The sequence below is a fragment of the Accipiter gentilis genome, chromosome 31 (assembly GCF_929443795.1).
Source record: "Accipiter gentilis chromosome 31, bAccGen1.1, whole genome shotgun sequence".
Taxonomy (NCBI): domain Eukaryota; kingdom Metazoa; phylum Chordata; class Aves; order Accipitriformes; family Accipitridae; genus Astur; species Astur gentilis.
In genome coordinates, this window is record NC_064910.1 from 10748850 (window position 1) to 10764738 (window position 15889).

Below are 15889 nucleotides of genomic sequence, written 5' to 3' on the forward strand. Positions count from 1 at the left end.
CCCAAGCACTGTGGTCTGCAGTATGGCAGTCCTTATAGCCAGGATGAACACAGACTGGATAGGAGGTATTGAATGTCTTTCATCAAAGCTGACAGGTAAAGGATCAGCATTTCATCAAGATTTTCTTTTAATATTATGCTTACATGATTCTTAATACATCACACTGAATATTCCAATATTGATCTCCAGATACATCAACTACACAGCAGCTTCCTCGGAAATACATTCAACTCTCCTGTGCAAACAGTTTAATGTAACAGAATTTTCTTGGCTAAAACTTAACCACAAAAAACACTCCTTTTTTTTTTTTTTTTTTTTTTTTTTTTTTTTTTTTTTTTCCCCCCAGACAGAATCTTGGATCTAAAATGCAACATAACTATCATGGAACATGTCAGACAGGGAAAGCTCTCCAAGGAGACTGTGAAAGATGAGAACACACTTCCTCCTCTTCCTACAGCTCAATATTCAGTATCGCTTTACTGTCACTTCACCATGCTTTAACCAAAACCTCAGAAAAGGCTAAAAGCAGCACAAATCCTAAAAAGAGCACACAAGCAGGAAGTCCAGAAATGCAAAGTCCCAAGCACTGCGCCTTCCACACGTTCAAACTTTAGATCCTACCTTCCTCTTTCTAATTCCATTACTCACTCTCCTTAAAGGAAGCAACTGTAGTTGCAGTGAACACTGAACTCTTCCCTTCTCCAGTAAACACTCCTTTTCTTCACATTAATGCAGCATCAGGAATATAATTTTATTTCCATTGTCTCACAGTTGAGGATCCTGTTTACCAAAATATCTTCCCAATAGGCACTTTGCAGTATTTTTGGACACACTTTATTTTGCAACATATCATAGCTAAGTCATTAAAATGTCAGAATTTGGATGCTGCAGTGACATTTGACTTCTATTGTGGACAAATAACAGGCTTTCATACATTTGACAGTACTTAGTAAAATGACTCATGCTGCTTCATTTCAAGTAAAGCATTAGAAGTGGAAAACACACTAAATGAATAGAGATGGACTTGTCAGCATCTGCTAGGAAAGAAGTTGCAGGAGGGTAGTAGAAGAACTGCTGCAAACAAAAGGCTGCCATGCTAACCTGTTAGTAGATCCATTGTAGCAGTAGTTTGGAAGGAAATCATAATTGAGTTCCCAAAAGACATGAAGAGTGATTCTTCCATAAGGGGCTGATACATTGTGATTGGCTTCTCTGAACATGGCATCAAAGCTGTCCAAGGTCATGTATCTACTCAGAAGCTTGTGAGTCATTTTGTTTATCTCTATCAAGCCATCCAGCTCCTAGAAAAAACAAGAGGAAAGAAAGTGAGCAGTGCATTTAATGAAGTGGAGAATCTCAACAAAGTACCTAAATAACCTTGACCAAATAGAAGACTAGAAAGAAGTCAAAATGAAAAATTGACTCTCCCCCAGTCTCTTACTTTAATAGTAAGAGCTGGAAAGAATCAGTGCTCTTGGGATTGTTTTGTAGCAATCTCCCACAAAAATCCTCTGAGACTTTAAAGGTATTCATTATAATCGGTTCACACTGCAGATGGGTCTCAAACACAGATCTATGCCAACTCTTCTTCCACTGAGCAGAAGTTGAAACTCCAGCATTTAAGTGGGCTCAGACATAGGCCAAGAAGCATCTTCGGCATTTCCTACTTTACAAGCTATCACAAAGTAATTTCTGCTCAGTAGGGCAACTGGTGAACTAGCTTTTGTAGTCCTACTGGTAGGGATAACATTACATTTACCATAACATTTTCTTGTGGTTTACTCCAGCTAAGAATGTAGTAAGATGAAATGAGAGATGAGACCAGACATTTACAAATGTTGTGAAAGTATCCACAAAATCACTAGCTGCAGACTACACAACTATACATGAGCACTGCCTTTCGTGATGTTTCTCCTCTTGACAAGAAATTCCTAGTATGGTTTCTGGTGCTTTCAATTCAATACAATACAATACAATAAAATAAAATAAATCCATCCCTGACATAAGACACTGAAAACACCAAACACAAAGAGCACAATCTCTCACTCCAAAAAAACCCAAGCACTGCTTTTAAAGATTGTTGTGCAATGTCCAGTGGCTTTTTTAGCTGTGTATCAAACTACTGGTCATCTTCCCCATACAGTGCTTTCAGATTTAACTGCTCCATGTTTCAAAGGATTTTCAAACCTGTGAGCAACATTTACTTTAAAGAAAAAGAACCACTATGATTGTTACTACAGTATCGAGTTCAATCTGAGGGGAAAAAAGTAGTTCAGTCTTTTAACCACCTTCATTTAATTTATTTAGCTTGAAAAACAGCAGAAGTTACTGATTAGTTAAGCTATTAGTATCAGTTTCTCACAGAAGAAACCAAGCAGTTTTCAGCAGAAATTATGTTGCATAAAACAAAAAAAAAAGGCATAAATAAAGAAGGAGCATTGTGGAGGGATACAACCTTAGCCCTGCCGCTTTCTAACTCAAGAAAGAGTGAGAACCTGTGACCTAAGAAACACATCATCAATGGTTTCTGTTCACCTAGCTACTAAAGAAAATCCTGCACATAACAAAGAAAAACTACATTTCAATAATTCAAAGGTTATAACAACAAGTACCGAAAAGTCAAGAGGCTCTATGGCCTCAGTATTTGATCTATCTTCAGTAAAGAATGAAATTAAATCTAGGTAGTTAACTGCATGACAAAATCTCACTGGTAAAAAAACTTATTATGGAAAGACCAATGGTAAACTTGCTTGCATAACTTTTAATTTATTTTTCATTCCAGAAGAACTGAATGTGTCTGACATTTTTCTTGTTGCATATTTACATGTCAAATTCATGCTGTCTGGAAATAAAATTTGTTTTTTAGCATTTTAATCAGGAAACTAACTCAAAAGACACCTCAATATTGCACAGATGCTCTTCTTCCACAGGCACAAGTCTGATCTTGTTCCTCCACAAAAAAAATTTTTGTCATGCTACAAAACTAAGCTACCTGGGCAAATAAACTCATTTTGATTCTCCAGGCACAAGGCTGGTTTGGTCTGCAATTTAGCTATAAGCATGGGCAGAAGTGGGCATTTATAAAAATTTAAATCACAAGAATGGTTGTTTCCTCATGGCTCCTAGCATATGCCTTCTCTACAGGTGATGTTTACACCTTACTCCCAAAGGCCTTGGTTGCAGCAAGTTTATTTTTTTTCCTGGGCAAAGAAAGAACAAGATTCTCAGAATCAACAGGACTGGGACTTGCAGAGTCCCATGTACGGCAGCATAGTCCAGAGTACTGCGTCAGGTCAGGCCAAAGCACTGTTTGAACAGAGATGCGTGTTAAGGTGTGGGGAGGAAAAATCATAGCACATCAGAACTAATTAAGTCCACAATATACCACAATGGCAACAGAGGATTTGCCAGTATAATTTATGATGTAGCTGGAGGTGACTAGAAGAATGCCTTTTGCAAGACTAAGCTGCCTCTCTGGTAAGAGGTTTTGCCAAACTAGACTTAGTAAACGAGACAAACTTCAACCACAGCATTATGTGATTTCACACTTAGAGAAAAATTAAAACAAAACATCAGAGGGAAAAGTTTTGTTATTTTTCCAATAAGACTGTTAAATTATTCCTATTTATATGTATTTAACTACAGTTAAGGATAAAACAAGTTTGACTGTTAGTCATTCAGCCTCTTCTCCTTTCAGGAGTGACTGTACAGCTGTTTGCTGAGAGAATACTTTAGAGGACATCTAGCAAACCTGGAGAAAACTTTTTTGCTTCTGCCATTAAAAACAAATACAGATTTATAAGGGGGGGGGGGGGGGGGGGAAGGCTAGATGTCTATCATTATCAATGCAAATAAAAGAAATAAAAATTAACTTAAAATAAACTAAATGAAAACAAAATGAGCATCTAGACCCTGTGGTTGTGCATTTCTTCCCCCTCTCCAGGCTGAATTACGAACTGGGGAAGTCTCCCTAGGCCTTAGCATAAGTGTAATGAGTTGGGCAGTTAAGCAACCCTTGACTGTGGCGGGAACTCTGACGCAGCTAAAACGGGAAATATGCTGTGCATCTCAAGGACTCCTGCTGCTCGGCAGAGGCGGGAGCAGAGATAGCCTGTTCTCATAACAACCTGCAGCCAGTTCTTCCTCATAACAACCTTGAGACATTACAGTCCTCCCCTGGCAATCTTGGAGCATCCCATATCTCTGTTTTAAGTTATTCTCAGACAGCCTTGGAGCTTTCCTTATCTGCATGTGAAACGGTACCAGCACAGCTGGGATTCCACCAACTTGTTGATGACAAAAGTCAATCATCTCCCAAACCTATAAACAGCAGTACTAAGTGAGGCCCTTTGAGCTCTCCTGGACTGTAGCGGGCTGCGACCAGCATCTCCCTCTGAGCGGACACCTCTCAGAGCTCACAAACTTTCCTGTTTGCAAAAATCAGAGGTCTGTTGCCAAAAGCCAACACGACCTGGGCTGATACTCTCTGCTCCTTGAGGCTCAACCCTTCACCCATTGAGACAAATGCTGAAGCATTCAATGTGAATATTTTCAGACCTCAAGAGGAATTTTTAACAGGTATACCTCTTTTACTCTATTTTACTCTCTTATACGCGTATCTCTTGGTGTCTTCATGCATGCGCGTGTACTAACCTGAATAGTTGATAATAAGTATATTATAGGAAGTATAAGTTATTACTTTCAAATTTATACCTCAATTACTATTGTGAATTTCATTCAACTGTGAATGAATTTTAGGCTGCTATTATACACATAATCCCTTTAGATATAAACAGTTGACCAAGTCTGGGACGTGGAGTCAATCCAGCCGCACCTAGACTCCGACAGGAGTTTAGAAACCAAGGGAGTCTTTTCTGAACCTCGTGACTCAACAGGAGGGTCTCCCCTACTTTTCCACATTCCTGATCTTTGCACAAATCACAATAAATTAATTCTAACTTGATTTTTCTTTGTACTATTTCTTTTTATCCTATTAAGTTTTCAGTCTCTAAATACATAAGTTTAGTCTGATTCTAACTTAATTTTCCTGAAAGCATTTCATCCATGTACTAAGTAATAGAGTGAACCTGGCCATCGAATTCTGTGAAGTTGCACTTTTCTATAAATTTCTATTAAATCATTTTTCTATTGCTAATACAATTGGAGGTGATTCTTTAAGTGATCTGAACCCCTCTTCTCTCTCATTCTCCCCTGTGATGGACCCCAGCTGCTGTGTTAGTGTTCTGGCAAAACTGCAACACAACACTCACCACAATGGAAGTCAAATCCTCACTTTCAAATCGACCAATTGCCAGTTCCATTGACCTGTACATGGCTGCTGAAATTCGCTGAGTGATCAGTCGGTTCAGGTCTATTGACCTACCAAGAAGCTAAAGAAAAAATGCTGTAAGTTTTGAACTGAAAGTCAAATTACGAGACAAGCTGTACAAGGACTATGAGACTCCACTGATTAAGAGACTCTCATGTGGTAAACTTGCATTCCAAACACACAGAAGCAAAGCAGATGGACAAAATTTAGAAATTCAGGAAAAAATGAGGAATTACAATTTACATCCCAATTCTCAAAAAAGAAGTAAAATCACGTTGCATTTACATCCAAGTATTTATATCAGCATTTTATGCTTCCATGCCATTGTGCCAACAACATACTGAAAACTGGTGAAAGACATTACTAGGAAGACAACGCTACCACATGCGACATTCCTATTTGGCTTGTGTTTGCTTAACTGCACCAGACATTCACATTTAAACAGGATCTTTTAAGTTTTTTTCTCAATTTGCTCCTTCATATGACAAAAAAGCTGATCTCAAATGTCAGTTATGCCACTTACATGACAGAGCATAAAGCACGGGAAGAGTTTTATATACCTACATAAATCAACACCATGGGAAAATTGCCAAGCAACTGGAATCCAACAGAGTATGAGTTAACTCACTTGGACATGTCTCTGTTTCAGCAGTGTCTCATAGCGGTTGGACTGTAGCAACTGAATGGTTGCTCCCTGATTCTTGCATTCTGAACGTAATCGTTTTTCCAGAAGCAGGCTATTAAGAAAGGAAGAAAACGCTTAAAGTATATTAGACAGCAAAGCAGAGCAGAAATGCATGGATAAAAGTTCTAACTACCAGAATAGCTACCTGCCAGCCATTGCCTTGTAATATGCAAATATTTGGTCTGCCAGCTTGTAGACAAATTGGTCAAAACATAGGTTTACCTTGGGGAGAAAAAAAATTTGTGCATTTAGAGATATTTAAAATTTAAAGAGGGGAGATTATCCAAGACCTCCCACTGTTTATCAAACATAATTAAGAAAGTTAACGCATCCAAGTTTTCCAGTACAAGAGAAGATGACATTCAGTTTTCAGCATTAACGTGAGGCAATTTGCACAGGCCTAAAGGCTTCCTCACAACATATTACCCAACCAGTTACCCATCTTCTGGTCTTTCTTCTCAGCTTGTTTATTATCTCCAACTGTTCTGAATCTCTTATAATAGGTCTTGGCCTTTAGCATCATTTTCACATTCAGGTACAGACTATTTTTCTCTAGTAGATAAAGTTGCTTTACCTCTGCCTCAATCTCATCATAGAGGAACTGCTTCTTAAATTTAGTAAGTGCATAATGAGCACTATCATTATAAAGGTCCAAAGAATAAAGAACATACCTGAATGAAAAAGAATAAAAAGAGTTACATGTTTATAGAAATTATGATTCTTTAGGATGGTGCAGTCAAGATATTGAAAGCCAGTCAATATTGTAACCTACGCGTGGTTCATGCAAACAGGATAATTTTTGTTTTAATTTTTACATAAAGTATCACAATTTCTCCTTTAAGAAAGTCTTTTGTTCGTTCAAGAAATTGTACAGATAAGCTTGCAGTCTGAAACTTGTTTTCTAGATGTAGCTTTCCATCAAAATGGAACTATGCTTTTACCTCTATGCATTATATTTGACATCTTTGAGGAGTGAGTAAGGAGAAACTCACTCAGGGAACAACATATTTGGCTGGTGCAATGACACTTAAATGAAAGGTTTGGTATTTCAATTATTTACTTCAAAAAGAAAACTTTGAGAATCTGGAAATTGGCAAATGTAAGAGGAAAATTTTATAAATGTTTAGAATACCTTCTCAGTGACTGCTTGTTAAAACCAATAAAAGCAGTAACATTATAATAAGGAATGGCAATCATTAAGAATAATCATTCAGTGGAAGAGCACAAGTAGGTCTTACTCCATCATTGATGCCTCTTTGGTCTCCAGAATATGGTCTGTCAGAATCCAAGGCATGGACATCTCAATGGGAAACTGGATTCTTCTGCCCATGGTCAGCTCTAAGAAGAATTCCCTGAACCACAGCTGGGACAGATCACAGCATTGCTGCAGGGTTTCTTTCAGAATAAATAAGGAAGAATTACACTTCTTATAGAAATACATCTGGAACAATATAACTGTGATTCTGATGATGCAATGTGAAACAAAAAAAGCAGCCATGAGTCTCTAGAGCTATATCTAGGCCAAATACGTAAATCAAATTCAAAATGTAAAGCCCATGACTTTTTCAAAGAGTTTTGAACTCCACATTTGCCCGCAAAGTAGTGCCTTATTACACAAAAAAGCATGGAAGTGGACCACACTACCAGTTAAACAGAAAAACTATGTACACCAGTGAAGGGGGATTTCTAGTTTAACTTCTCAGTTGGGGGCTGAGAAAGCTGTATACTGAACTTGGGAAGCAGCAGGTGAGGGAGACAAAATTGTACCAGATCCACCAGTACCATCTCTCCCTCTGGAAGACTGAATTGCTCCACACGTTCCTGTTGATTAGATGTGCAGGAGATGACAGACAAACACATGAAGGAGGGATTAAAACAAAATATTTCCAAGGCTGCTGTCAAGGGCATGGAGGTGTGCTTCCCACCTCTCCAGAAAACACTTGGCACAAGCCTTCTTTTGCAGAAGGCTTGAGAACCAAAACAGGAATGAACTTTTTACATTAAGGTGTTCTGAAGACCTTTTGAAGTGCTGTTCCCCAGTAGCATAATGACTGACATTAACAGGCTCCCCCTTCTCTGAGGGTAAAGGAGTCCGGCAGCAAAACAAAAATGAAAGACACACAGCATGGTGATGACAAAGACTAGATACATTCAATGTCAGTAGGTGAATTCTTTAGGACAGCATGTTTCCGATTACAATTAACTGAATAGTAAGAGTAGTGAAATGACATCAAATTTACCACAACAGAGAATTTTTTTCCTCTGTACTTAAAACAAAAACAAAACAAAAAATCCCCCAAAACCAAACCACAAAAACAACTTCCTTTTTAAAATTTCAGTGTGTATAGGCTTATCTGTCCCTTGTTTATATAAATACGTACATTAAAAAAATAGAAAAGGGAGGTAACAATATGAAATTTGACGCATTATAAACAAATATATAACAAGTCAAAATAAAAATCCCACCACAGTACTGAATATCACATCTCAGAAAAAGTTTGGACAGACCAAGGTTTTTGATAAATAAACCAAAGGTAAGTTGACTTAGGCAATCGGAAACATTTTCCAGGTCGTGTTAGAGGTGTTAGGACATGCTAAGCTGGACACTGATCATCTACATATCTTACCACTGAAATTTATCAAATGAGTGTAGAAGAAAGACTCGCGATGGAATTTTTCTATGTCCAATATGGTGGGCCCCTCAAGGCTACTTCTCAAGGTTTTCTTGGAACCACTTTTGTCAGCAATGAGGGACTCTAACATAGTTCTCACCATGTAAAGCTGTATCATTAAAGGAAACAATTGTGGTGGAAAGGGGGGGGAAAAAAGGAAAATACACATGGTACATTAGTTGAGCAACACTGAGAATTACTATCAGTAAGCGACTGCTCCACTTCAAATTGAAAACTGGCACTGTGTGGATAAAAGCCTTTCAGGCGAGAAGAACAGATGCAACGCTAGCCTACGCACCAGCACAAATGCCTACCCATGCCAAGGGGACCTCCACTGACACTTAGCAGCAGACCATTTGCAGTGGAACAGTTCACATCACCACAAAAAGTAAAAGTAATAAGTAATGTCTTACCACCAAAGTTTAAAAGAGGCGGATAGATGTAGGACTGCCTCAGAAACTTGTGTGTCACATGCAATAGCTTTTCCAATCCCAGAGACTTGAGCTGCTTCAACAGCTCAGCAGAGTTTAAGGACTCTGTCATAGTGCGAACCATGTAGAGCTAAAAACCAACAGACAGGGGCAGGCAGGGGAGAGAGAATCCGTTAATAAAAACACATGGGTAAATAAGGAAGGGGAAACAGAAGCAGAGAAAATGTGTTAGTTTGTTAAAAATGAAAAGCAGCACAGTAAGCATGCAGAGGAGGACATACAGAAAGGTTTCTTCATTCAGAATAATCACTGCAATCCGGTACTCCCTCAAGCGAAGGGAAAAGTTCCCATTCATTTCAGAGGATGCTGAGAGAGCCATTAGCTTCTCAAATGATTTTGCAAAGATTTCCAAGTATTACCAATTCATACACAAACATTTTAGAACTGCATGAAACCGAGAAAAACCCATCTAAAAATCAATGTATTTGACCTCCCTTCCTCCTGTCAGCCGAGACAGACAAATGTGCCAGCCCAAGAACAGAAAAAGGAGACAGAACTGTGTACTCTAAATAGCCTGTTGCAGCCAGTGAAACAAAGCCCTTAAACATACCAAGCACAGGAGAAGCACACTGGTGGTGATATTTAATTTTTTTTTCCTCCCAGAAAATTAGAAATCAAAACATTTTTTTCCAATTCCCAAACCAAAATCTTCATTAAACCCATCTTACCACAATTTAAGCAACTTTTTATTACCCAAGATTATTATCCATACATGCTCTCTTCCCCACAGATTTTAGGTATTAAAAGAATGTCTTTACAAACCACAGTTGCCTTCAGTTTTTCACCCAAAGTGCTCAGTACCTCATTTTCTCAGATGAGTTATGAATACCAGACCATACACCCTCCAAACAAACCCACAAAGAAAATAAAAAAGAGAATTATGTGGAGGTAACTAGAACGAGCATCTAGGCACGGGATTTCAGTGACTACCACAGAAAACACACTTGAAATACCTCTTGTTTGAATGGCAGCAGCAGATTAGATAGATTTTAGGGAGCAGTTTTATCATTCATTACTGAACAGTAAGAGGGATCTTCTCAGAAGTCAAATACTCTCCCACATTTTACAGGCAAACATTTATATTTTAAACATATTTTAAAACTACATAGACAACTGTTGAATAATGGAATTTAAAAAAAATAAATCCACCAGCTATCCGAGAGATGGGAGTCAGTCAAGAAACAATTCAAATAGTTCAAAATTATTATTTAAAAAACATTAAGAGCCCAATAAGAATATATTTCTTCCCAGCAAGTCAAATTAAAGAGATTGAATGCTTGGAAATATTACGTGTCAGAGTAGAAAGTGACAGCAACCCAGACAGAGGATTTTGGTTAAGTATATATAATTTTGTAAATATAAATCTAATCAGAGTAGATTTTTCACATTATAAAAAACCCCAAACCTGCAATTTTTTAAATAGTTCAGGCTAGAGAGAAAACATTTCATGCAATAATTGTTGGCAGATATCACAACCACCAGACAGGAAAATACCTGAGTGCTGGAGGGTCCCACTGCACGCCTTGGGACTTTGATGTCAAAACCACTTTTAGGGTCCTTCTCTCCCCTTAGAGCTGGGTCATTGAACGGCTCATGACCCGCTTCCCAGTCACAGACTGTCTTTCTGATAGCCTGCAAAACACTGAACACAATTCACAATACTTCAGACTGGTACGCATCCAAATGCACTGATGAGAACATTTTACTTTTTTTAAGCACTCTTCCACAAGCACAGAAACTTTGCAACAGCATTCAGGAGCTCAGGGTAACTCAGAGCAACCGCAAACTATTTCACCAACAACTTCAAGAATGCCACATCCGCAAAATAATTGCTCCATGCTGTTTTCAAAAAGGATAGTCCAGAGCCCTTCTCTGTCAGAAGAAAGCTCACCTCTGAAACTGGTACACCAGAGACAAAAGTCAGTTGTCAAGAATTCACCTCTGGCATCCTTAGCAAGCACATCAAGCTATTTTGTTCTCCAAACCCACAAAAAGCAGATTATTCAATCAAAGCAAAGCAGATTAACCAAACTAAAGAGAGACAATTCTGGCTTGAAATGAAGTAGCAGAATTCCTGTTTCCAGCAGAACTCCAGAATTCAGCTGGAATTTATACAAACAGCTCCATACTTCCAACTCCAAATACTGAACTGGACTTCAGATACTTGTCAGAAACACAGGCAGCCATATCCTATGGCTTGCTGAACGATCAATCAAATGCCTCCTCCCAAATCTGAGCAGGTAAGTAATAGAAGTAATACTTCTCTATTTCATGGAAGTCCCTGGGACAAAAAGACTCTCCCTGCAAACTTGATAATTTGAAGTAGTTTGGGTTTTTTTAGCTTATGATGGTACTTTTGTGGCAGGCAGACCATTTAGCAATGGCCTAATTAACCAAACACTTTCACCTCTAGAGCTTTGCAATGAAATGTGGGAGTAAACAAATGGAAAACGAGTCAAGATTAAAAGCAAACAGTTAGGGACAAAAAAATAACATCAGGCAATGCCACCAATCGGTGCGGGCAGATGGAGCACTTGGAAGAGAAATGTAAGGCTAATAAGCCAAAACCAGCAGAAGCTGAGAAAGAAGGCAGGATGCTAAGAGGGCAGAGATTAAGACTATGGGGTGGGATGTAGATATGAGACACAAGCAGAGGAAACACTGGAATCATAAGGAAGGTAGACAGTAACATCTTTCTTCAAAATAAAAATACCAGTCTTGCCTGAAATATTACAGTACTTACCTTTCCCTAAAATAAAAATAAACTACAGGGGACAAAAGACTTCCTGCAGTAGTCCTAAGTGGCTCAAGGCAGCCTGGACTCTTACCATAGCCATGTTGGCAGCCATTTATTTTTGACTTCAGACTTCTTCAACTTCCAGTACATATTCAACCAAGCTAACTTTGAATACCAGACAGGCTAGTAGGGGAGTACAGACTAAAAGAGGCAAAATTTAACAGCTGTGCAATTCTGCAACAAATTTAGTAAGATTTGGGGGAAATAATATAGGAGAAGAGGAAAACAAGAATGCTACCTCTGAATGACATTTTTCTTCTTTTTAATGGCTTGTCTTAACGGCTCTCTAAGTGTGACCTGGGCAAAGTCCTGAAGAGCTGCATAAATGGTATGGCGAATGGCATGATTGAAAACACTTTCCATCCTTCCCATCAGCACCTGAAGACCTTTGATCATGGCAATCACCTGCAAAAAAAAAAGTGTGTATTTTTCTTATTTTGTTTGTATAATTGCTCAAAAAGCCCTTTTTTAAATACAGAAAATGAGAAAAGAGGAGGTTACAAAAGATAAAGGATAGTTTTCCTGTGCTCCTCCTACATATTGAATAAAGGAAAACATGCTCTTTCAGAGTCAACACAGGGCATGCTGTCTTTTTGCACTGGGTATAGAAAATGCTTATAAAGAATGTTCTCCTTTGTATAGAATTAATCTTTGGAAAATCTCTGTAAAAAAAAGATTTATCTTACCTCAACCAAAGCAAACTTCTCCTCACTAGTATAATTGTATCTTGTTGCTCTTTCATACTCTTCTGCATTGTCAGGACAATCTTTATTAGAATATTTGTCAGTTGGGTGTACCAGCTTCCACGAATACTGCAGTTCACACAGCAGAATATGGAGAAAAAAGATGGGGGGGGGGGGGGATGAAAAGGCCTGAGAAACACAAAACATAGGTGGACACAAATAACATGCTTTAAGAAATACTCCAGTGTTTTCAAGAATATCTGAAAAATGGTATTTGGTACCATTCTCAAAACTTGCATAAATTCTGAAACGACTATCTAGTGGAAATGCCAAACAATAATCTGCCTAAAAAATTTTCTTGAAAGCCAGCGATCCTGTATTAGTTCAAAAAATGCAATTCACACTCAGCAGTTAATGCACTTCAGGGTATTTTTTACTCAGCAAATGCTAGTGTAGGCATTAGTTTCTTCTCCACTTGAAGCATGAGAAACACAGACAGACCTCAGAGCATAACGAAAAAATCCATCACCCACACACAAAAAGAGAAGCTTCCAACTTGGCCAAATATTCACATTTAGAATTCAAAAGACAACTGGAAAACTACATGGTTTTGGGGTGGGGCTTTTTAAATGTTTACTAGGCTTAAAGGTGTGGAAATAGCTGTATTATCTGTGACAGTATCATCTGCACAGCATGCATTTCTCTTAAATACTGCCTTTTCAGTCACTGCAAACACAGGTCAAAATGTTCCTGAGCAGTGTCAGGCTGATCTAGTATCCATCAGGGTACATCTAGCGAAAAATCCTAGTCACATTTAAGTACAATTTTCCCACAGTTTGTGTTCAGCGAATAGTAAGGTCTGGCTGATATTGTCTTTACATAAGTGTTAGATTGCAGAGCAATATATATTTGCATACTATAATGGATCAATATTTGCACCAATTTACCTACAGCAAAGAACAACATCACACCCTGCAACCTACGTGCTACAAAGAGGACACTGGGGAAATTATTAAACAAAGATGAAGCATTTTGGGGGCATTAAGTTGACAGGGTTAAGTTGGACATCAAATATATGCTGAAACTTTTTATCTGAACATGATGCAGGTAATAAGGAACATGGATACCAAGTGAATGCAGAAGACAGGTAAGTAAGTAGAATACTCCAGATCAGAATAAATTCTCAGTAGGAAGGCAGGGAGAAGGTGAACAGAAACTCACATGAGAAGTGCTTAAGGGAATCCATACAAATCAGAAAGACAAAGAAAAGCAGTGATAATAGGCAAAAAAACCCTGCTGTGGTCCTCAGATAAAGTTTGTTCTGGAACTGGGAGGATAAAACAGATCTAAGAACAAGAGAATTTCTACAGAGATATAATAAAATAGGAAGATAGTCACTGTGAAGAGAGAGCCTGAATGTAGCAACTTACAATGACAGAAGTAAAGGCATCAAGTCTGGGAGTTGAAGAGGCCAGAAACAGATGACAGAAACTTCTCTTAAGAAGGAGAAAAGGAGAACAAGATTTTCACCATAAAATACACTGTTGATTTAAAAATAGGATAATACAGAAAAAAGCATGACTGGCTTTTAAAAGAGGTAGTCAAAAATACAGAAGAGAAAGAAAACTGGGTCTCTAGCTATGCCCACTGTGACCGTACTGGATTCACGTAGTGCAAATGGCTTGATGATCCCTCAGACATCAGAGGCAGAGGAGGAGCAAGTCCGGCTTCTCTCATACAATATGTCATCTGTTTCAACCCTTCCTAGAACATGCTTTGGTGCAGGTAAGACATGCAGCTTTTATCTAAGTGTCTGCAGCATAAAAAGGACTCCTGCATCCTCCTCTTCAATTTCTGCCTTAAGCAGTTTCTTACTGGAAAAAACACAGTCACTTTTCTAACTGGCATCTGTTTTTAAAATAAATTATTAAAATACAGAGAAATAACTCTACAGGTTCTTTATCTCCCCTCCCTCATCTCCTCTCAATTTTTCCATTCCCCACATTTACTTTCCTTTTGACTAAAAGCCTAATCTAAAGCAAATAGGAGCCTTTCCATCCATTTTTGTGTCTTTGGTTAAGACCTTACATGCTTCAATTTACTAAGTGAAGATGTCTAAACATAGCTAGTTGAAGCTGTTCTATCACCTCCTGTTTGACTGCATGTTGGTATGGCTATTTCTAACAGAATATAATTTTAAACAACTTTTAGAGGAAAATAATGAAGTCTTAGTCTACAAAATGTACATATCAAGAGCAACAACGTATTAGATTTGTGTGGCAAGGTTTTGGTAGTGGGGGTGGGGCTGCAGGGGTGACTTCAGTGAGAAGCTGCTAGAAACTTCCCCTGTGTCTGACAGAGCCAATGCCAGCCGGCTCCAAGATGGACCCGCTGCTGGCCAAGGCCGAGCCCGTCAGCAACGGTGGTAGCACCTCAGGGATAACAGATTTAAGAAGGAAAAAAAGTTGTGGTGGGGACAGAAACTGCAGCCGGAGAGAGGAGTGAGAACATGTAAGAGAAACAAGCCTGCGGACGCCAAGGTCAGTGCAGAAGGAGGGGGAGAAGGTGCTCCAGGCACTGGAGCAGAGATTCCCCTGCAGCCCGTGGGGAAGACCCTGATGAGGCAGGCTGTCCCCCTGCAGCCCAGGGAGGTCCACGGGGGAGCAGATCTCCACCTGCAGTCTGGGGGGGACCCCACGCCTGAGCGGGGGGATGCCCGAAGGAGGCTGTGACCCTGTGGGAAGCCTGTGCTGGAGCAGGCTCCTGGAAGGACCTGCAGATCTGTGGAGAGAGGAGCCCACGCTGGAACAGTCTGGGCCTGAGGGACTGCAGCCCGTGGAAGTGACCCACACTGGAGCAGTTTGTGAAGAACTGCAGCCTGTAGGAAGGATTCACACCTTGGAGAAGATCGTGGAGAACTGTCTCCTGTGGGAGGGACCCCACACAGGAGTAGGGGAAGAGTGTGAGGAGTCCTGCCCCTGAGGAGGATGAGGAAGCAGAGACAACACGTGATGAACTGATTGTAACCCCCATTCCCCATCCCCCTGTGCCGCTGTGGGGGTAGGTAGAGAATCCAGGAGTGAAGCTGTGCCTGGGAAGAAGGGAGGGGTGAGGAGAAGGTGTTTTAAGATTTGGTTTTATTTCTCATTACCCTACTCTGGTTTGATTGGCAATAAATTAAGTTAATTTCCCCTAAGTTGAGTCTGGTTTACCTGTGATGGTAATTGGTTGA

At 39.3% G+C, this 15889-nt stretch overlaps 1 protein-coding gene across 3 annotated transcripts in view; it reads right to left on the reverse strand.

The window, feature by feature from the left end:
- CYFIP1 (cytoplasmic FMR1 interacting protein 1) overlaps window positions 1–15889 on the reverse strand; it is a 79982-nt gene that overhangs the window by 35404 nt on the left and 28689 nt on the right. Inside the window, exons 13-22 of one of the 3 annotated variants that reach the window (XM_049834048.1) lie at window positions 12661–12786; window positions 12213–12379; window positions 10672–10819; window positions 9100–9247; window positions 7253–7409; window positions 6589–6685; window positions 6160–6236; window positions 5958–6066; window positions 5271–5390; window positions 1102–1301 (exon numbers count right to left, since the gene is read on the reverse strand). In XM_049834048.1, the coding sequence (XP_049690005.1) occupies window positions 1102–1301; window positions 5271–5390; window positions 5958–6066; window positions 6160–6236; window positions 6589–6685; window positions 7253–7409; window positions 9100–9247; window positions 10672–10819; window positions 12213–12379; window positions 12661–12786 (1349 nt within the window). Of the gene's footprint in view, window positions 1–1101; window positions 1302–5270; window positions 5391–5957; window positions 6067–6159; window positions 6237–6588; window positions 6686–7252; window positions 7410–8641; window positions 8796–9099; window positions 10637–10671; window positions 10820–12212; window positions 12380–12660; window positions 12787–15889 lie in introns of those variants that run through there. The other 2 variants (XM_049834047.1, XM_049834049.1) reach the window with 2 other exon arrangements.